This window comes from Achroia grisella, unplaced genomic scaffold, assembly GCF_030625045.1.
Source record: "Achroia grisella isolate CSIRO2021 unplaced genomic scaffold, CSIRO_AGI_Agris_v1 utg856, whole genome shotgun sequence".
Classification (NCBI taxonomy): domain Eukaryota; kingdom Metazoa; phylum Arthropoda; class Insecta; order Lepidoptera; family Pyralidae; genus Achroia; species Achroia grisella.
This window is the reverse complement of record NW_026713045.1, coordinates 1543005-1566364: the sequence shown is the minus strand read 5'-3', so window position 1 is coordinate 1566364 and position 23360 is coordinate 1543005. Positions and strand designations below refer to the sequence as shown.

The 23360-nt window shown below is 31.2% G+C and overlaps 1 protein-coding gene across 2 annotated transcripts in view; it reads right to left on the bottom strand.

The window, feature by feature from the left end:
* Window positions 1-23360, bottom strand: part of LOC131852667 (tyrosine-protein kinase transmembrane receptor Ror-like) — a 35217-nt gene that overhangs the window by 7779 nt on the left and 4078 nt on the right. For both annotated transcript variants that reach the window (XM_059203377.1, XM_059203378.1), the window contains exon 2: window positions 298-370. In XM_059203377.1, the coding sequence (XP_059059360.1) occupies window positions 298-370 (73 nt within the window). The remainder of the gene's footprint in view (window positions 1-297; window positions 371-23360) is intronic.

Below are 23360 nucleotides of genomic sequence, written 5' to 3'. Positions count from 1 at the left end.
TTCACTCAATGAAATAATATTTTTACGCCTTTGTAGTGTATTGTTTACCCAGTTTTTTAGTTTATATGTTGATCCACATTTACCAACATATTTTTCTAAAAATATAATACTATTTTGCCCAGTCGTTCTTACGAATATAAACGAATAGCCTCATAATGATTTTATTAGAGGTATGTATTGTAATAATAATAATAATAAAGATGATAAATAGTTATATGACGGTTATCCCCACTGATGTTTATATTTGAAACCACGATTTCATAGCTAGAAATATAAAAATTGCAATAATTATAGTACTTGATGTTTCCTTGTCCTCTGATTTTTTGTCATCCCTCACTTTTGCCATTTTGCCTGCATTATCGCGTAGTCTCTGTAACAAAAAAAAACTGTTGAATGTTGAGATAAAATTCATGATTTTTATTTTATATTATGATGATCTGTACCCCGTGAATTAGCTTGTGTCAATGTTGATTGAAAGAGGTATTCTTTAGGTAATAAACGAGGTCTCGCGCTTGCCTTGTTGTTTAGTCTATAGTTGTAATTATATATTATACACAATAAATATATTAAACAAATGAAAAATATTCTGACCCGCAACCACAGAAAATTCAATTAATGACAAATATCTTTAAGAAGAATCAGTCATGAAATAACAGGCAAGTCTATCCACACAAAACCAAGATACTACATGCTATATGTCGCCCATAATAAATAGCTTCAGCAAGTCATTAGCGGTAATTACAATAAGTACATTCTTTTCTCATGCATATTGCTATTAAGAGAATTCGATGTAGGTACCTTAGAGTACATTGATTGTCGTGTAATAGATCAAACAGTTTATCATAAAACTGGATTACATATTCCGATAATCAAATGATCAATTTAAATGTATCTCTTACACTCATAGTGTTATGTAAGTGGTTAATAATAAAATAAAAATAAGACGATTGAGCGTACTTTATCTGGTTGGAACGTTTGAGATGCTTGCCGTGGAGCTATTTTGGCCACCTTATCGTGAAGAGTGGCCGCGCTCCGCCGTGGCCTGGGGTTACGTTACGATAAATCAATAATATCATTATACCTAAGTGAATTATTGATATAAATTTAACGTTTATATCTTTAACGTCAATAATAACAAACATCGCATCCTATGCGCAACGATGCCACTACGCAATGATCGAGACATATTGGTTATGAGGGAGTGTTTTCTAGGTTAACTACAGTGGTTGTAATTTCATAAAAAAACCTATTAAAAGTAAAATATGAAAAGTATAGATATTTTACGTTTACAATATAAATTTATCTATCAAATTATGAATATTCTATATTTAGGTACATACAAAATTAGTGCTAATAAATGTAAGTAATTAAGCTTGAAAGAACTACAGCACTCTCTAAATATTGAATGAACAACAGTTTCAGCAATTAACCTATTATTTATGGAACTACTAATTCGTTGTGGACCACAACGTAGGTACCTAACAATACTTATTTTACTCCTCAGCTGTATTCCAAAAGATAGGTACATATACCTGTCTATGCAAACTGAATAGATCAACATTAATTTATTTTATAGATATGTACCTAACAAAGGTAGTTAACAATATATTTATTAAAATTTAGTCCTGGCGGTAACAATCCCTAGAATAATTTTAAATTAAAAACAATGCCAGGGAATGTGAGTATGGCTTCATTAAACTTGGATCTCATGTGTAGAAATGTAAAAAGTTGTTTCGTGTTTGCATTGCCAATTTCTACGTATAACGAATATGATTGAGTGCAACATATGAGAATAAACTGTTGTTTGCTCTCCTGCAATCTAATTGAACTTTGTCATTCTCATTAAACTTGTATTACATTGCAAGCAAACCGTTACACGTGCTCGAGTTCTACAAACTAAAATAGAGAAAAGTATACTAGGTTATTCTACGTACCTACTAGTTGTACCTACATATAATGTAAACATCGAATTTAGTTTGACTCCAAATGTCTGTTTTAGAAAGGTAATATATGTAACATAAAACAGTTACAAATGATGTTAAATAACAATTGTATAAAGTTGGTTTCGATTGATATTCGGAAATTAAATAAACTAAGAGTTAGTAACCATCGCATATTATTCACAGGAAAATCGTGGTAATATTGCTACTTAATATGTATTTACTTTTAGATATATTCCATAGTGAGTTATTTTTTACTGACTCAAAATTTTATGTTTCCAGGTCAAGATTAATGTTTCTATCGACTCAAATTAGCACGTCACTAAATTTTGTCGCTAGTCACAGCACTAGTGGTCGTGGCTGGCTGTCACGGCAGGAGAATAAACAGCAGCAAGAATTCTATTGTTTATAGGGATCACACAGATTGGTATTGTGTTTCTGATAAAAATACATGGTATTCGTATTCGAGTGATTTAACTATTAACTGCAATGTTATAATAATAATATTTATTTTCTCTTCAAAACATTAGCATAATTTACAGTGAACTAGAAGGGTTGGGCATATAAGTTTAATGTTAAAGTACAAAAGTTGGTACTTGTAATCTGTAAAAGTGTTTAGATAAAGATTACGAAAAATTTCGATAATTTGTAGGAGATTGCCCAAATACCGAAACATACACTAATTATGTATCCATTAAATATGGATGGTAAAATGTAATGAAATTTCTAATCCATTCTTTTAGAATTAAACAATCAGAACACCCATTTCCATAACTTTATCGCGTAGATGCCTAACATTTTACGGACAATTCAATTTGTAAATGAACTTAAAGCGCTCGTGAACACCAATCAAGTGGCGCTGTTACTCAAATATAAACCGTAAATATTTATAGTTCCATTATGAACACGATAATATGGATTTACGATCGGATATTGTGTGGGGCGTGTAACAATATCCATATTCTTGGATTGCAGAGTATTGCATAATCAGTGGGCATTCGTGTAACGGGAACCGTTGTTAACGATCTTTTCATTACGGTTGTGACTGTATTGAAATGTGATGGTTACGAAGCCTCCCGATTGCGATCTGGCAGTCTATCTACTCTGGAAAATACTTCCGAAACAAATACCACTGGTGTTGGAAACCATTTATCTTATATATTATATGACTTTAGTATAGTAATTGTTTTGTTTTATATTATTCAGTAAAATATTTGCGATCATATAGTGTTCTTAGTGCTCTCGTCTCGTTACATTCGTTACACTCTTGAATGAACTAGCAATGCACTAATTGTGGAGGGAAGGGATTTACTAGTAATTTGGACTAATGACCCATATAGCCCATCAATGTACCAATTTGTCACGATGGGCTAACTGACCTGACTTCATCATGCTGATCTTATCAGCCAGCGTAAACTGCTGCAAACAACAAAACAGCTGCAAAACAACATTTCAAATGAACAGTACAATTTTTGTACTGATATTTTGAAAGTCAAACGTTGAAAATTAAAATCTATATAGACATTTGACTCCAGAGTAGAACTGCTGGAGTGGTTAGTGCTACAGCGGCACTACTCAACAATAGTTCATGTCTCGCGACTTATAGGGAATCGAGATCTCTCTATGGTTATCTCTCTGACCGATGATTAAGGAATGGAATGTTTACAAATATGCATTCGAGGTTGCATACTGAGATAAGTCTCGATGTGCTTTAATGACAAGAATTATGTTGTGAAAAATTGTCGAGGTTAAGAAATAAGAGGTAATATTAAAATACCGTATCTAGTATGTAGGTAAGGTTAATTATTACTATTAAATGGGATAAGCAATTTTAACGAAAATTATAATTCTAAATGCTATTTTTTAGCAGTAGGTATGTTACACTTCCTGTGCGGTAGAGCTAAAAATATTATTTCAGGTAGCTAGAGAGTACCTGAGGCAAATCCTTATTGAAATATAAACATAATCATTTGTTTGTTAGATATTAATTAAGTCAACTACTACTTTGTTGTATACAATACTTTGTTACTCATATAACTATTTATTTACTAACTGTTTTTATTATTGATTTAATAATTTATTTACAAGAGCTATATACCTAAAAGTTTCTACCTATTCATATGAAATCTTTAAAATGTAAAGTTTAAAAGAGAAACAAGCAAGTTACTTGCTTATTCTTCTTGTCTGTATTTCATTCCGAATATAAATCTATTTATACATAAGCATTTTTGAATAGTTACTTTCCTATTCTACCGTTATATAGATATATATATGTAATATTTACTTAGATAAATATCTTTTTTTCTACTACATTATTTTTATAAAGTAAATATTATACGTATTGTCTTAATTCCTTATTTTACAGCTTCAGTAAAACAAAATGCATCTACTTAAATGCTGTAATGTAGATTTCTTTTAAGGTTATCTTCCATCTCAATCATAAGACCATTGTCCTTACTATGAGTTTAATGAAGCTTAACAATAATGTAGCTTATACATTAAAATAACAAATAGGATATAAATTTCATGTGGGTGAAACCACAGGTACAGCTAGTATATAATGTTAATTACTGCTTGTCTCCAATTATGCGAATCGGAAAGTTCAAGTAAATTTGTGATCACCAATTGGCCTACAAATATGACAATGTAATTATTCTACTTTATTGAAATTGATAACATACTGGGGTAACATAATATTTCAAAACTAATTGCACCCCGAATAACAAATATCTACCCACTACTGTTTCCAGTATCGTATTAGGTACCTATAATATCTATTTTAAATATATTATATCACGCAGACACCTATTACAGGCCATAAATAAGTAAATGTTTTGAATTTGGTTTAGTTCCAGTTCAGATTAGTTAGAAATAGGATTGTATTTAATTTACAAAAAAAAAATTGAATTCGTGAGAAAATTTCAGTAGGCCTATTGTTGCCGATCGCGTCTCTAAATCCGTTTTTGTTTATAAATGCAGATAGACGATAAAATTAAATCCCGAGTCGAGAGTTCGTATTTGTAATAAAATACAAATATTTTCATGTGCTATTTAAGACATAATTTAAGCCACACGTTCCTTTTTCTAAAGAAATAAAATTGGTTATTTGTCATTTTATTTGTTATTGTATTATTTCTTCATTGTTTTTATTCGTAAAGTTATCTTAAAATTTTTCTTTGATAATTGAGGAGTACGCTGGATGGCATTGGATGCGAGCAGCGCAGGACCGATCGTCGTGGAGATCTTTGGGGGAGGCCTTTGTCCAGCAGTGGGCGTCTTCCGGGCTGAGATGATGATGAACTGTTGGAGTCGGAGGTACAAGAAATTAAGAAACCATGAAAATTGAACGATACTTTTCATACAATTCTCATGATCCATAAATAGTACAAAGCAAAGTTTATTTTCGTCTATTTCTCCGAATACTTACTTTTTCCAAATCTTGCAACGGATTTAGTTACGGCTTTAACAAATTTTCGAGATTATCTTCCGGATATTTTATATGTAGGTATAATACGATTTCCGTCACATAGATACAAGCTACCCGTGCAAAGCCGAAGTTAGTCGCTAGATATGTTATAATATTAATACGGTTAAACGATTACAAGACTAGAGGGCACTGGAGCGCCCACGTGACTTCACATTGATGGATCACAACTTAGATAAACGTCTGTAGCCCAAAGATATATCGGCGCCTCTAACACCAAAACAATACTACGAATTACAAAGTTATTGTTAACCGTTGCATCATCAACACCTCTACATTCCAATATTTCATTGTTTCGCACGTCGATTCATTAGAAACAGTATTCATGAATTTGTCAATAGTCATTGCATAAATTTCGTATCAGTTGTAAAATATGTTATTATTAAATAACATATTTTACAACTGATTGTCGTATAGTCTAAATTATTTTTGCAGCCAAACTTGGTTTGTACGATATGTTTCGATTGAAGGGTTGTGAAAATAGAGAATGGAGATATGACCTCTAGTTTTCCGCAATGGCAACATGGTGTTGTTGATGTAAAGTCAACTATGTATCCATATGTATGTAGGTATATTTTTGATATTGCGCACATGTGATATTTGTTGCCTCTTGTTATTCTTTAATTTATTTTAAACTGAAGCTTCAATCGAAGAAGAGGAAAGAAAAATCTCAATCTCTCTCTCATTTCATACCCATTTTTTCAATTGCTTTACTAGACAGGCTTTTCATTCCGTGTTGCTACCGAATAATGAAAATACCTTCACGATTGATACCAGATAGGATAGTTAGAGGTATTGTTAATTGTTCAAATTATAGTAAACGCAACACTTGACATGCTAATATTTCATTGACTATATTTGAATCCATTGTGGCATTGGGCAAATTACCTACATTTATTGTATTATGCTGTTCTTATTAAACAACGTTCTATCACGGAAAATCAGTCGCAAAAATAAAGATTTTTTGTGTCGGTCAGATTCGAACTCACTGCCTTTCGACGTAAGTCAGCAAACCACTAAGCCCTAACGCTCAGTTTTAATACATGTAGCTCCTACATTAATCATGTAAAAAATGTATCAGTATGGAATAAATTACACTAAAAAAATAATTTTTACTCTTACGTTATGCTGCTGACGAAAGCCTGTGACTTCATCGGCGTGGAATTTTCTTATATAAACTATAACTCGCGAAAAAGCATTACCGGATGAGAAAGTATCCTCTGTTTTGATCCATCACATGCTAAAACAAATATTTTTCGTTGTCTAGTCTTCGTCTAGTATACGATTGAATAACAAGTATTTATTTTACCTGGTGGTAAGTGGTGGTTTTTCCTGATATTAATATGAAATAGCACGACTCAGAAAAGTGGAACTCTTTATAGATAGTCTATAGAGAAGTAATTATCTTTGCAGAGGGACCATAGTCATTTAGGACTGATAAAAATCCATTTTAGTATTTGAGGATAATGTATTAAACCAGTCGAAGACCAGGTTTAATCCATTGGTGATGACAGTAAGTAATTTATAATTACATGCAATTAATCTTAGGGCTTACTAGGTAATAAACCCATTCTTCCAAAAATAATTAAAGTCTTCCTAATTTTATAATAATACGTATAGTTCAATAAGATAACCTACTAATATTTTATCTGCCATCCGGTCAGAAAGTTCTTACGCAAGTATGTAAGTAATTTTTTTATCATTTATTATTCCTATTGAACTGAACATATTCACTTGATAATAATATCACATAAGTATAATATTCTATCTATTTGCAACTAATTCAATAGTCACGTCCATTTTTGTGTTCTATAATGATATTTACACCAAAGTATATAAAATTATGAATCTAGTTCCATATTATAAATGGTTTAATTATAATGTAAATATAAATAATGGCAAAGAAAATATCATTAATATTATATGATAAATCATTTCATTATCCAGAATTTTATACATACAAATTTCAACAATAGTGAAATTCAAATGAGTACCTACCTAACAGGATTAAACATTCGAAACATATGTATTTCATCACAAACACTTATGCATTATGTTGAACTGAATGAAAACTAGAATTCTTCGAATAAGTGGGTTACTGTTTTAGGAACAAAAGATTTAGGTATAAACGTTAAGGGAGGTGGGACGTAAGGGGGCGCACCGTCTGCGTACACCTGGCAGCGCAGGCGCGGGCCGATCATTAAAAATGTTTATTTAAAAATCCAACCGCTTAACGCCAGCTAATGCAAAGCGAGAGAGAACCAATACGATGTATTGAATATAATTTATGATGATGGTATTTTATCAAATACATAATTTTATGTTTTATACTTAGCGTAATGGACGAACATTTATCATCCGTCTTAAAAATATTAAAGCTGTTATTTTTCATATTGTCATTTCATTTTTATTTAAATTATTTCAGTTGTCTTAATAATAAATGCTTATTAAATACTGTTACAATATAACAAGCATGTCTTTTGTTAAAATAACGAAGACAAGTGGGAGTAGAACAGGTTCAGTCGTGTTCTAATTCCACAGTCATGGCAATTTATTCGCAGAGATAATAGAGATTTTATTAAAATTAAATAAAATGTAAATAAATGATCTACTCTTTATTATCTGCTTCAACGTATAAAATAATAAATACTTAGAAAAGGTAGTTTCGCCAAAGGCAAGGTAACAAATAAGAAATATTGAAAATTATGACACAAAATTAAACTTCACTATGAGTTTTAATCATACCTGGAAGTCAAACTACAAATAGGAATATTAATATTAAAAATTGTTAGAAAATTTAGATTTTATTCTGCTCTAAAGTGAATCATTTATTTTTTCTCGTGTTCTAATTTTTAGTTAATGTCTGTATTGCATAAGCTCGTTCCTTGCCTACAACATTATGGGCTGTCTATTTTCCTAATGTGTCGGAACATCGGCTGCTATACAGATCCGACTGTGCTTTTTAACAAAACAACTCTTCTTGAAACATCAACAACGTATCAACGATTATAAGCATCACGAACTAAAATACAAATGAAATCATAGCCCTTTATTTTGTTTGTTTACTTTATCGAATCTTTCGGTGGTTGTTGATTACATTTAAAAAACTTCCACACAGAGCAAAGAGCAGTTTGTATCTGTAAACAATTGATCTTCATTATTTTTGTAATTGTAAATTTCCTCTGTGGGTGTTATTAATGTGAAGACATTATTTTTAAATTGTATGTGTGCTTCTCATCAAAAGTAAAACAAATATTGTAATGAGCGGGTGTCAAAAAGGAAAGATTCGTTGTGATGTGCGGCTGTGACAAATAATACCGAGTTGTTTACTCAGCAATAAAGGCGCCTAAAGCGCACTAAACTATGACATAAAAAGTTTAAAAAGCTCTCAGTAGATCAAACAAGAGGAGTGGTGTCAGTCGACAGACGGTGCGGTGTAGGGTTACGGGCGGCGGGTCACATTTGTCCCAAATAATAAACACCAGATTCGTGTCAGAATGAACACTTTTATTATCCCATCAAACCGTAAACCCCCAATTCCGCGCAACGCAAGTGTTTATTTTTAATAAATCTTCCGCGAAGGTTAAAGCGCGGTCTTTGATCTACGGGCTGTACCTACTTTTAATTTTCAGTTATAAATTTATACTAATGCAATTTGACATACAATTGTATTGCGGTTTACGAAATGTTTATTCGGATTTACGTTTCAATAAAACACTGCTGTGAATGTTTTAATGGTGCCCTGAATTCTCCTAATGTTATTTTTGTAATCTTTGTTAGTTTTGATGTAATTTGTGCGAAATTATGAACATTAAATAAATACAGGTGTCGACATGAAACTTTATCTATGGTTAAATAAATTGAATGTGTACTGTATGTATACATGCAGATTTAGTTAGGTAGAGCAGCAAAACTCCTAACTATGATAGTTATTTAAGGATGGGCAGTGATAAATAGCGACATTGCCGTTGTGGTACCTAGAAGCGTTAATGGGCAAAAAGGTGAATTGTGGTCTTTTAATGTGAGTGAAAATCACATAACACGTGTGTTTATAAGAGCTTTGAGTACTTTCACGAAGTCTAAGAGAAAGCATTGAGGTGCGAGGATGAACAAGAATGCCAATTATTCAGTATTCACCTACTTAAATGCAACACACTCAGACTAGAGTTAAGAGTCTAGTCTCTTAACTTAATAGTGATATGAATATTAGTTACAAATCTAGGATATATATACGTTTTAGCATTTGCTAATTGTATACTAAGGCATCCTAGAATATCGTTTTTTAAAGAAACAATAGGATAGAAGGTAATTTGCATATATGTACTCGGTTTTCTATACTTACTATGTAAGACAGATAGCAGGGAGACAGCTAAAAATACAATACACAACAAATACTGCATCAACGTAACACTTATCTAGTATAATACTTCATGTCTGCTAAGTGTAATGTTTACCATATAGCCTATGCAGCGATAGTCGACGTATTCCCAGGTGTTAATGAAATAAAGTTATCGAAAACGTCTAGATTTGGCAAACTGAAACGTAACAGGCCCTGTCTGAAATGTAAACGGTTATGCGGAGAATATATAAATCTAATACAACATTACGTAATAAAGACATATAGCATAGGAACATACAATAATACACCGTCTAATTAAAGGTTCATTGCGTGAAGTATGTGGGTCGGACTAGGTCTAACAACTAGGACGTGATTCCGAATGCGCCCGTGGCCAACAATTCGAGCGCTCCAAATACCGTTTCCGTATTATGTCATTATTGCGTTGTGTACGCAGGTGTCACCCGGACGAACTTGTACATAGACAATAGTGAAGCTATAGATAATATACGTATTATATTAACATAACAAACGTACACGTACCGTGCTTAATTGAACCTTATTCAATTTAAGGTTTAAATATTTAATTTCCAACAGCTGAATGTGACAAGACAACAACCTGTATCTCTTAACTATTCTTGCCGAGTGCGTTTCCAATTGTCATTACACCATTTGGCATTCTTCAACCTAATTAATAAGAAAATATATACGAGTACTAAACCTTTCATTACACATTACTTTGTGTGGTGATTAAGAATACATTAAGTTTCACCTGTTTTTACTTCAAGAAATGATGTTGTAAGAAACGTCTAGAATGCTAGTATCTATGATTTGTGCTGTATATATTGTATATGCCACTACTTTTGCCACTAACTTACCTCATACATTAGTCAAGGTAAATTCACCAGGATTTAACCAATATTGTATCCAAGGGACCACTTGGAGATCGATCTGATACGGTATGTTGCTAACGGGTACTCATTGATTGCCATTCCCTTCCTATTCGATTTATCATCCATTTATCCATTCTGATCCTACACGTTTTGTAACTCGTTATTGTAACAGAAAATATAAATATCCGGTCGTCATTACATATGTATGTTCTTATGTGGATAGGCAATTTTACAAATATGTCGATTTCAAACAGCTAACGATTGACGTTTGGAACAGCTTATATGACAAGATGTTATCAGTGATTCGGTTAAATAATGATAGCAAAAAGATAAAATTAAAGTAATAAATACAATTGTAAATAAAAAAAAATGTATTGTATTGTAAGCAGTGTCTTCACAAATTATTTATTATCAACGTACCAATTATATTTACACAATTATAACAATTATCAGTTCTCAATTGGAACTACCTAAGTATTCATTTCACACGAGTGAAGTATTGTTTGGTTGTTACAACTTATTCTAATTGTAATGGAATGCATTAAAAGTAAACAATTTTATCTTTAATTTTATAATTATTAATGAGAGTATAAATATATTTATTTACTTATTTGTAATCTCTTTATTGCACCAAATATTTTAAACAAGAATTATACAGACAAGAGATACATATATGTAGATGTACAAAAGGCGGTCTTATCGCAAGCAAGCGAGCAACATATTTATTTGTAACGCTAAATTGTTTTATTTAATGAAATATACACATTTGTTCCTTCTTTTTAATTATTATTTGGTAACTGATGATCTTAGCTGTATATATACTTCAAGACTTCCACAAGACGGTAAGTTGACGGCCCTCTTTTACATATCTCTTATAGAGAGATCGGTCTACATTATATTTATAGTGGATTATATCCCATCCACCTTCTATCATATTAACGTTTATCACTTTAAGTTATTATACTAGCCGTACCCGCAGTTTTCACTTGCATAAAATTTGTAGCCTATGTGTTATTCTCGTGTATGGGCTGTATTACCTACTGTAAAGTTTTATCAAAATCAATTCAGTAGATTTTTCGTGAAAGAGTAACATCCATCCATCTATTCATCTATGCTAACAAACTTTCGCATTTATAATATTAGTAAGCTATACAGGAGAAATCTTGTCACTATTCGTAATTCCAACGTTACGATTCCCTTACTTTTTAAAAGAATTTCTAGGTTTAGAGAAAAAATAATATATAGGTAGGGTAATTTCTGGAAAGAATTAATTACAATGGCTTGTATTTTAAAAAAAGGTTCTTTACTTAGAATTTTGTTTGTTTTAAATTATAATATAAAACTAATAACATACCATAGATACAGAATAGAATCTTAGAGTCATTTAAAGCAGGAATATGACGGAATCGACAGATGATGATAATTATGACATGTCTAATTAATGTTACTCTTTACCAAAATCAGAAACTATATTTTACTATAGTTATAAAATACAAAGTCTTTACTATAGACACACATTAAATTCCACTCAGTATTTTTTTTTACGCATGACTGTTCACAGAACAGGACAGGCCACGTGTATGTGATGATATTTACGGTAAGCTGTGGACGTTGGGTAGTGGGTTCGATGGTAATAACTTGAACTATATGTAACTACCATGAATATATGAATTTCCATAGCGTGGGACGATGCAGTGATGTAGATACAAAAACGCCAGCGCCCTTGAGCTGGCCGCTCTGTTTATTCGACTGTCGTCTAGCACTTAACGCCGACGTCGATATTGGCTATTTCTGCACTATACAACACGAAGAAAAAATTCACACTGCTAAATTATTGGTCATTTACACTGTAAGAGGAGATATTGAAAAAAAAATGTTGATATAACTGGTGGTAGAGGTTTCTGTGACTCGCTTGTGTAGATACCACATTATCTCTATTTTTATTTCTAAAGCGTACCGTATTTCTATGACTTTATAGAAGTAGTAAAATGTTTAGTTTTTTTAACCCTGAACGATTCACGCCGCGCCGTCTAATAATTCTAAGTAGAGCTTGTATTGTGACTACTAGATAACTGACATAAAACTTATGTACATTTTTTAAATACATACTTAATATTTTATATAGGAAACTAAAATTTATACTCATGAATACAAATATTTACCATGTTAGGAATGGAACCCACGACCATCAGAAGTAAGGTGGTATGCTAAATCATTAGAGCACCGAGACCGTCTAGTTATCATTGAAGTAAATACGTAATTTGAAGTAAGTACATCGACATGTATGTCTATCGACAGAAGAGAGAATATCTTAGTTTTAAAGGAAAGGGGACTGTTAGTAACGTGTTCTAAAAACCACATTGTTAGCAATGTACTCATGTGTCAGGTTCACCTCCAACCGGTCCCACCTGGAATCTATTATGTTAAATTGTCATTTGCCAGAGTGGGGTAACTGACATGGAGTGAAATCTACCGCTTATTCGGAAAGCTGTCTCATCACAAGAAGAATAAGCAAGAAACTCGTGTGTTGCTCTTTTAAACAATCCTTGTAAGTTCACATTTTACAAGTCGAAACGTGTGAATACAAACTACCAACCAGCACTAATTTATTTAGGCTCAAATATAAAAACACAATAAGATTAAATCAGTCGTAGTGATAAGAGCAGACCAGTCCCTACAAGCAGCACTCGTTCACGAGTATGACGGATGAGCCAGCCATCACTGCGCTCGACCATATTTTAGGGAGCCCAATAACCCGGCCCACCACGCCGCCACATGTCTGGACATTTTAGTGAGCATGACTACTCATTCCACTCGACCACGTCACAGCTACAAAAAATACTATATGGTAGTTACAGTATTCGCACTTTACATGAGGATGCATGCGGCAATCAATACAAAAGCCGCTACGCTATCATATATCAAGAAAGCAGTAGGAAAAATAAATTATAACGTTGTTCGCATATAAACTTATACTTGCTATATATTGCTATCATCTATAAATTCATCTATCCTATAATAGGCTTTTTTACATAACATTTGTTTGATATAAAGTTTGAATTGCCTCTCTGTCAGATTTAGCGTAGATTCTGGCAGTTTATTATAGAGTCTTACACAATTACCATAAAATAAATGACTAACTTTGTGTGTGCATTTAGGTAAAATTAACTTAAGTTTTTCCTTGTATACATAATATTTTCATAAATGTACTGTGAGGCAACGGTGAGGATATTTGATTGTTTAAAGCATTGACGTAGTGACTCTCTAGAACCTATACCATAAATAGAACGTATGGTTCGTAACGTATTGGTTTTGTAAAATAAATATAGTATTTACATCGGCAGCTTTACCCCACAGCAGTATGCCATATGAAATAATGCTATGGAAATAACTAAAATATACAAGTTTTGCCGTCGCCACGTCTGTTAATTGCCTTATCCTTCTAATTGCATAAGCAGCAGAACTAAGTCTACTGGCTAATTTTGAAATATGGGGCCCCCATTGTAAGTTCGAGTCCACTGTTATTCCTAAAAAAACTGTATCATTAACAAAATTTACTATTTCATCATTAAGCAATAGCTGCGTATTTACTTGTCTTACATTAGGAAGCGTGAATTTAATACACTTAGTTTTGTTGAAGTTTAATAATAGATTATGACATGTGAACCAATTTAATATAGCAGAGATAGCATAATTTACATCGTCTAAATGATTACATTGGCGACCAATTTTAAACACTAACGAAGTATCATCCGCAAATAACACTATATGTGCAACTTTCTCTACCATGTATGGAAGGTCGTTTATATATATTAAAAAGAGAAATGGCCCTAAGATTGAACCTTGAGGAACGCCCATTTTTATATTAGTTCCCTTAGACTTTACACCATCAATATCTACAGTTTGCACCTTATCCTCTAGATAAGTTTTTATTAGACTTAGGTCATTATCTCTAATACCATAATGTTCGAGCTTATACAAAAGTGTTTTATGATCTACGCAATCAAACGCCTTCGATAAGTCACAAAAAACGCCGAGAGCATCCTGTGAGTTCTCCCATGATTTGAATATGTGTAATACGCTCTACACCTGCATCAGTAGTAGACTTACCGGCGGTGAAATTATATTGGTGACTGTGAAGCAGTCCGTTATCCCTGAAATATTTTAACATTTGGTTAAACGTAATCATTTATATATCTAAAAAAATTAATGCGATATCAGCAACCTACTGAGTTACATATTGCTGTGAGTATCGCACGGTGATATTGAGTTTGTGGCCAGTTCTTCTCAACTGTATATATATATATACTTATTAAAATAAAACGTTACACTGACAAGTGTGTATGCGTAGGTATGCTACTCTAAGTACCTAAGCAATCACAGTCGCTATATCTTCAGTAATTGAAGAGATTTTGACCATTATATCTAAACTTTATCTTGAAGGATGTAGTCCACAATTCTGAAATTATAAATACCTAATAAGTAAATAAGTAACCTTGAACAATTAACACAACGCCATGTAGTCCCATGGTAAACAGAGCTTATATTATGGGTACTAGACTACTGATATAAATATTTTTTTTTATAAATACATACATAATATACATAAAAGACACCCAGACCGACACAAACATTCATACTCATTAATACAAATATATAGGCACCGTGCGAGGATTAGAACTCGCAACCATCGGAAGTAAAGCAGTGTGCTAAACCGCTAGAGCACTGAGGCCGTTAATATAATATAATATATTAGATTAGTATATAGTACTATATAAGAATTATACTATCGTAGAAAATCTTTTACGAGTACAATAGTAACCTCGATCCAAAACTCTTTCAATAGTAACTTATAAAAGACAAAGAATAATAAATTAATAATATCCAAATATTTCATAACAATGAATGTTGTTTGAAAGAATTCAAAATGAATTACTGGCAGTGGCCGCTGTTGAATAGTAGTAATGCATATATAAACATGAGCAGGTATTATCTGTTATACCACAGAAATGCAATAAAACTGTAATATTGATACTTATGATAAGTTAAAAATGTATATATCTTGAAATAATCTGTACAACATTTTATTGGTGTTCAAATCGAGATAAATTCCTTTTTTTCTATATGAAACATTTCAATTAGTTTATTACGATGTAAGATAACATTTACACTGGAATTTATAAGAGACATTAAGGTTTAGTCGACACTTATAACCTATATAATAATTAACATAATCCCTGAAAGTAATTTATCCAGTGTCAGCTACATAAACTATATCAAAAATTGCGTACTTAAACTCAATTGACATATAATGTAAAAATTGGTGGAACACCTACATAGTATACCTACTCCAGGTTGGAATTATTATAATATATTAATAGTAATAATTAATCAAATAAATTTTAATGGTTGACAAAAATAATAAGTATTAGGTATACGATAATAATAAAGTGTAAATTGGGTCTAGAATTTTCAAAGGTGATACTCTCTTTAAAAATTATGGGCCCAAATATTTATAAAAGTACGATTGAATTATGAATCAAAAGTTTTGTAAGTATATCGGTACATTACATTATGTATTACTGGTACGAATCCAGTAGGTACGCTTCGAATCTCTTTCAATCACTACTTGTCATTTACATATTTTAATATTACATGTATATTGAATGTGTTCGATTAATTTTTGCATTGTTGCACACTAAATCAATCAGTTATTGAGGGTTTTACCAATATGGTTTTGCAATTGCAGTCCGATATTCCATTAAAGGTAATAAGGTGCAAGTTTTTATCTCAATAATGTAGGTTCCACGTCGAATGCCGTCGAGCTGTGATATGTTTTAAGAGGCAAATGTTTTTTATACAATTATGGAGAGAAAATGTTATACCTACATTCTGTTATCATGAGGAAAAACCGTTGAATAACACTGAGATCACTTGTAGGTAAAAAGAGTATCGTATCTTATATGTTGTATCAAATTATACAGTGAGCAAAATTTAATAAATATAAAATAAAAATAACTATGTCTGTGTTTGTACACAATTACATATTTAAATATTTAATGAACTGCATTGTATTCACCTGACGAAGATGAGGATGTCGTAATAATTGTCGCAAAGACGCAAAGATAAAGACGCGATACCTAATACGTAATATTAATAACATTGGAAGTGTTCTAAATTTTCGTACGATACCCTTTATAAGAAAATTAGTCAAAAGTTTTTTTTTATATAAATTTCAAAAAAATACCTTTATTTGTTAAGTAGTAGTAGCGTTTATACTGAAAAAACATCGTGATATTTTATATTTTTACATAATGCTGACATTAATAAACCAAAACAAGTGTTGTAGCACCAACATATAGTTCAATTATTTCACACACCTATTCAAAGAATCTAGATTTTCAATATTTCGACATAATTAATTATACTTGACTTATACCAAAATATATCTACCTACACTCAATTAATTAAAATGACCGTATAATAATACAATTACTCATAGGAACTGGTTAGTTAAGGAAGTGACTGCCAATACCTACACGCAATTCCCTCTCTCCATGAGATTTTTCAAAGTGAAGTCTTCGATTATTTTGACCTCGAGGTCGATGTGATTTATGACTCTATATGGAACCTATGAACCAACAAAACACTGTATTTCTGAGAATGTCTTAATTAAATGAATATGTTTAGAAGAAATGTCTTACTTGTTTATATTTTGTTAACCGACTTCTAAAAAAGGTGTGGTTTATGAATTCAGTTGTATTTTTTTCATGTCTGTTGTGTTGTTCTTTCTTCCTAACTACGTAATTTTATTTCTAACCAATGTGAAAAAATATTATTTTATGTGGAACTACATGTAATAGTGTGCCCAGATTGGTATCGCAGAAATCGAATAATAGTAGGTATTTTGTTTTTTAAATCAAAATCAATCTAACCTGTATTTATAAACGTTTGAATAAGTTTTTATTAGTATTTTTATATCTAGCCTTGCGGACCCGGCTGCCGTCGTTATAGAAAAAGCGCGAAATCAGCTCCATCTACCTTAATTGTGTTTTCAAACCATTTCGATCCCACATATATATTATAAAATATACATTTTATACATTTATCCAAATCGGTCCAGGAGTTTAGGATGAGTGAGGTAACAAATACACCTAATTAAATACGTATATAAAGATATTGTCAACCCTATAATAATTTATACAAATGAAAAACAAACTGAATATTGGTATAATAAAAATACATACAAAAACAAAACTATTTATCTACATTCAGAATCTACACGGTTTGAAAGATCTACGAGATCTAGAGGTCTATGATTAGACTATATTATTAAACAGGTGTTTTTAACCATTAAACACCAAATATTTCTAAATACAATTTGCTATACGTACGATAGATATTTACTTATTTTCTATAACATTTACCCAAATTACTTGTATGAATAAGTTGTAATACAAAAAGTTATACAACGTAAAACTTAACGAGACATTAAAATGCGTACACAGTTTCAGAAATTGATAAATTCATGTAACATTGGGTCTTGACAATTTAATAGCCTCTGTAAGTAGAATGTACTCGTGTGTTGTAAGAGGTTTCATGTTACCTACTGTTTACATAAGGAATGGCCGATTCTATTAAATACTCAGATTAACGATGGTTAATATTATAGTCGTTATCCTAATTTATTACTAATCATATATAAGATTTAATCTGTTTGTATATTTTCTATTATTAATACTTGACTTACTAAATATTGATATCGAAACTGAAAATAGGACTTATCCTACCATAGTAACTTACGTTCTTTCGGCCTTGATTCGGTGTAAGAAGCTGACTAAAATGTTATATTAGTATGTAATTGTGAATATGCTGATTTTAATGTCATCACTAATATACTTTTTTATAACATCTCGTCACGACTGATATTCTAGATGGATTAATCAGAACCATTGTCAATTATCAACATCATGGTGTACTGAACACTCGAAACGTAGTCTTTTCGCTAAGTATAGGTACATATTTGAAGTCAACGTGAGAGAAACTATACACTATTAGAATCTAAGATATCTTGTAAACAGCGAAGATCATTCCATTATTACTTACGAATTATTTGTTTATTTCAAAAAAACTGACAGTTGGTGTAGTAATAAATTCTCGATGCCCGATCCAAGACAATCGCACACTGAAGATGTCTGTGACTGTGTTATCTCAAGTTTTATCTCGGGAACGTGACCCCGCTATCTCACGCGCGCACCGCCCGCCCATCTCTCCGACTCGACTCAAACGCAAATAAATACACGGCGAGTGTATTTTACTTTACGAAAGCCATTCATTTAGAAATGCCGAACTGTCGTTCGATTGTTTATAATACCCGGTCGGACCACCTTGTCCGTATTATTAATTGATCGTGTGATAAGTTTCCGTTAAGATTTACCCGAGGATATTAACTACGTGTAATCGTCAGTGTAGGAGTAACTGAAAGGTTGAGTAGTTTAGTTTAGTAGAATACAATACAATTAAATGCTTGTCCATAATTTAATGCCGCAACTGAGAACTTTAAAAGAGAAATCACTATCATAGAAATTAACGATACAAAAGAGTTTATGAATATTGAGAATTTGAGTGCCTGGAGATGATTATATATTGTTAAGCATAAAACGAGCATTTAGTTCATATATTTTTATTGAATAAGAATGTTGAATCATAAAATATAATAAATTAAAATAAAAAATGTACAAAGATTCAACAGTATCTATATCGGGAAAAGCAAATAACTTTACATAAGTGATAAAAATTTACAAATTATTTAAAACGAAATTTTAAATATTTTGAATTACCTTTATCCACCTCCTACATAAATAATTAACTTGTGTATTAATTTGATATCTTTCTTGAAAAACTTTCAAGTATTGACCAAAGTTATTTTCAATAGTCGAACATTTGAAATTGAAAACATAGCAATAATCTACTTTTTTAATATTGTAAGTGATTAAAAAATAAGTAAGGGGATCATGATACTACTAAAATTATGCCGAGTAACACGTGGGCGGAACACGAATCGTCTACGACTGATTTATTTCTTTACTTTTTTATCTTGACTTTTATGTTTCTATTCTACACCTGTAAATTACATTAAAGTACATTTTATGTATAGAATTTATATGATCAGTATTTTGTGTGAATTCAAATTATATTCAAATTTCATTTATTACAACAACAGAAATAACAACGACTAAATACGAAGAATGAAATACTTGTGCCTGTAAATATTGTAATGAATTTAAATGATATTATAGTAATTTCGACTTCTAATATTTAATATTGGAAGTCAAAATTACTATAAATAATAATCACTACGACCACGGGCCATCGTCTGTCGAGTTAGCTATTACTTTTATAATACCACAGTTAATAAGAACAATAGACTTTTCTCCGTCAAAACGCTGTTGCAATTGAGAACATTCGTTTGTAAAAATAAGAAGTACCTACCTACTCGGTTCTTTGTAGGATGAAATCTTAAATCATGCTAAATTATAAGTATACATTTATAAAGTTGAATAATGACACAATAGTTAAATAAGTAAATGCCATTGTCTGGTCTGTCGTCGTTGAAATAAGTTAATATATGATTTCCTTCTCATTCTTTGTACTGTATCATTGCAGGAAGACATAAGATCTGCCACTTGTATTGACCAAGTATTGTATTTTTAATTGGGTAAATACCTTTAAATAGTTGAAATATATATACAATATACATATATTATAAATATCTATATTGTTTAATTTTTTATGTAGATTAATATTATATACAAATTTGACATTCTTCTTCTGCCTGTTGATATTTTATTTACTAAGTTAATTTTCAATTTCATCCATTATGTCGGCAACATATTTTCATTTAAAATTGTAATTATATTCAAATTAACCTAGGCATCTAAATACTTTATACAAAAATAGACTATTACATATATATATGTATACAATTTAATGTGACATTAAAAAGTGATTCAGTAATGAACCATTTCATAATGTACATATATACTCTCAATACAAAGTTACTAATATTACATAATTAGGTAAACAGTGAAGATACTTAGAACATCTTTACGTTACTATTATTTACGTAGCTGTCCAAATTCAAAAGTAAAGGTTAGATTTAGAACCTCAATTTTTTACTGTTAAAAATAGGGATTAGCTTTTGATTTACTGTTGCATTTTAACTCGCACAGTCGTTTATCATGCCTATGTCTGGTTGATTGATTCCTGGCCTTGTTCCTGCTGGTATAGAAATATCCCGGAGAAGCTGTAGGTATAGTCCAGTTACAGCGAAAGTGAAGAATTCTATGTCCTGTTCGAGGCTAATATTAAGCTGTTGCTGCCAACAACGTTAAAATAATTTAAATAAAGTATGCCTTTGCTTTTTTGTATGAAATTTAAATGTATTGATCAGAATCACAGACATCAGGGTATAGCTACATTGTTACATCCATGGTAGCAATTTCTGGGGACTAAGTTATGCCTCTGAACCATGTAATTTCACTGCTGTATCTCAGCTTTCACGTAGATAATAAGAGAAAGTGAGCGGCAGATAGCGGAACTCACACAGACAACTTTGTATAAAGTCTACTTCGGTCCTCTGACCTTATTATTTGTTAATTTAGACTTGTAAACTGTAAGGTTGTGTACCGCTTTCGATAGTGATATTTGATAATAAAATTACTGTCAGCAATTTACTGGGTTGTTAAGACACATCAGCGACATAATAGATTCAGTACTCTGTTTTCTGTTGTTTTTTAATACAACTACTATAGCGAACTCCTTGATACATTTTGTATATTTTTTTATTTCATAATTGTAATTGTTCGCACATTACTTTTATTTATATTATTATTAATGTCATCTTTTATTTAGTTTCAATATTTTCTCTTACAACCTCTCATTCATGAACCTCGCTTAAATTATTAGGTACATTCTTATTATATTCCAAGAAAATAAGAATATTCATTAAAAAAATATAAATTGCTACTATTGCCTTTAATTTACAGCCGTTTACAATATGGTCTCCTTTGCCAGCCTGACTAGAAATATATAGGTATATATGAGATACAATAATGAAAGCGTATGAATCCATAACACATTTTTATGGTAATTCCCCTGTGACCCCTAAACTAAAGTACGTAACAATTTTTAAGCGGTATCTTGCATATTGACTGCATACTGTCATAGTTTATGCCGTAATAGGCTGGTTTATATAATATAGGCTCTTTTTTAATTTGTAATAACTTGATATGAAATTAGTAAACCTAAAAGTGTATTATACTGTTATATTGTATCGTTTAGCTTTTAAATTACCGTCACTTATACTTGTACTGTAGAAGACTTTTATTTTTATTTAAAATAATAAATTATACTTTCGATAACTCTATATATTCAACGTATTGCAATCTCTAATTAAGACATTGATCTGATACTTTAAATTAGTTCAACAACAAGCTAAATTATACTTGTGTTTACAAAAAAAAGGCATCTAAGTATTTATAGCAGCCGTCTAGCACCCCTAACACAAGCTTTGCTTTGCTTAGAACTAGGTGAATTGTCCATGGTTATTATTGTTATTAATAGCGGATTATATTTGAATGGGACCAGCACCAGCATAAAACTTATACATTAGAAAATTAACCACAAAATTACTCGTAAGTGCTTACAATTAACACAATGAATAAAGTGTGTCATGTTAAATGATATTCTATAGATAATATAAATAGAAGTAAAATTAGAAAAATTAAAAATATACTTCGGTTCGTATAAGGTTAAGGTTGACAATCAATCTATTGGTCTATTAATGGAAAGTAGATATCAGCAACATGTTGTTATAAGCTTTACCAAAGGTAGATTGTAAAAAGTAGTCTGCGTGGGTAACTCAGTCTCACCTATTTCAGCCGCCTTGCTTGTATTATCGCTTATATTGATTACTAGTTGTCCACCCAGATTTATGCTTATAACTTTGTGAATTTTGTATACATATATTAACATTATATTTAGGCTAAATATTATGTCAGTCAGGAGGTCAGAGTACACATTAGTACTTCAAATTTTCTGATTATTTTTTCTCCTTTGTTGTGTTATCAAATAATAATAATTTCTTTATTTATTTCTTTTATTTTAATAAATTGCAATTTTTTTGCATTGCATTTACTATTCAATCTGTAGTTAAGTACTAGTAAGTCTTTACTCTAGGACCGATCAGAACAGTAGAGTGGGAGACACCTAACTTCGTCATGTTACCTACTGGTTGTAACAACTACTACATATTACCATCATTTCTATCTTTTACGTTTTCTCTCTATTTCTATATGAGTTATACGAAAGTCTATCAAAATTAATATTCAAACTATATAAATGTGGAAGTGAAAGTGTTCATGTACACTATTCCTTATTGGCACTATAATTATGAATTTATCCAATCGTTATGAAAGCCATATAGATGGTATTGGAATAGAGGAGGACGCTACCTATTATCATGATAAATAGATATGTTCCGATGTAGCGTATGAAGTCGACTGTAAAGTTTATAGTGAAATTAAATTTGGTCTATTAATTACTCAATGTTTATAGTAGTTGTTAAAGTCGGTAAACTTGAAACATTTGAAGTAATATTATTATTACGATTGTAACACTACTCAGTTTATTCAGAACTGTGAAGT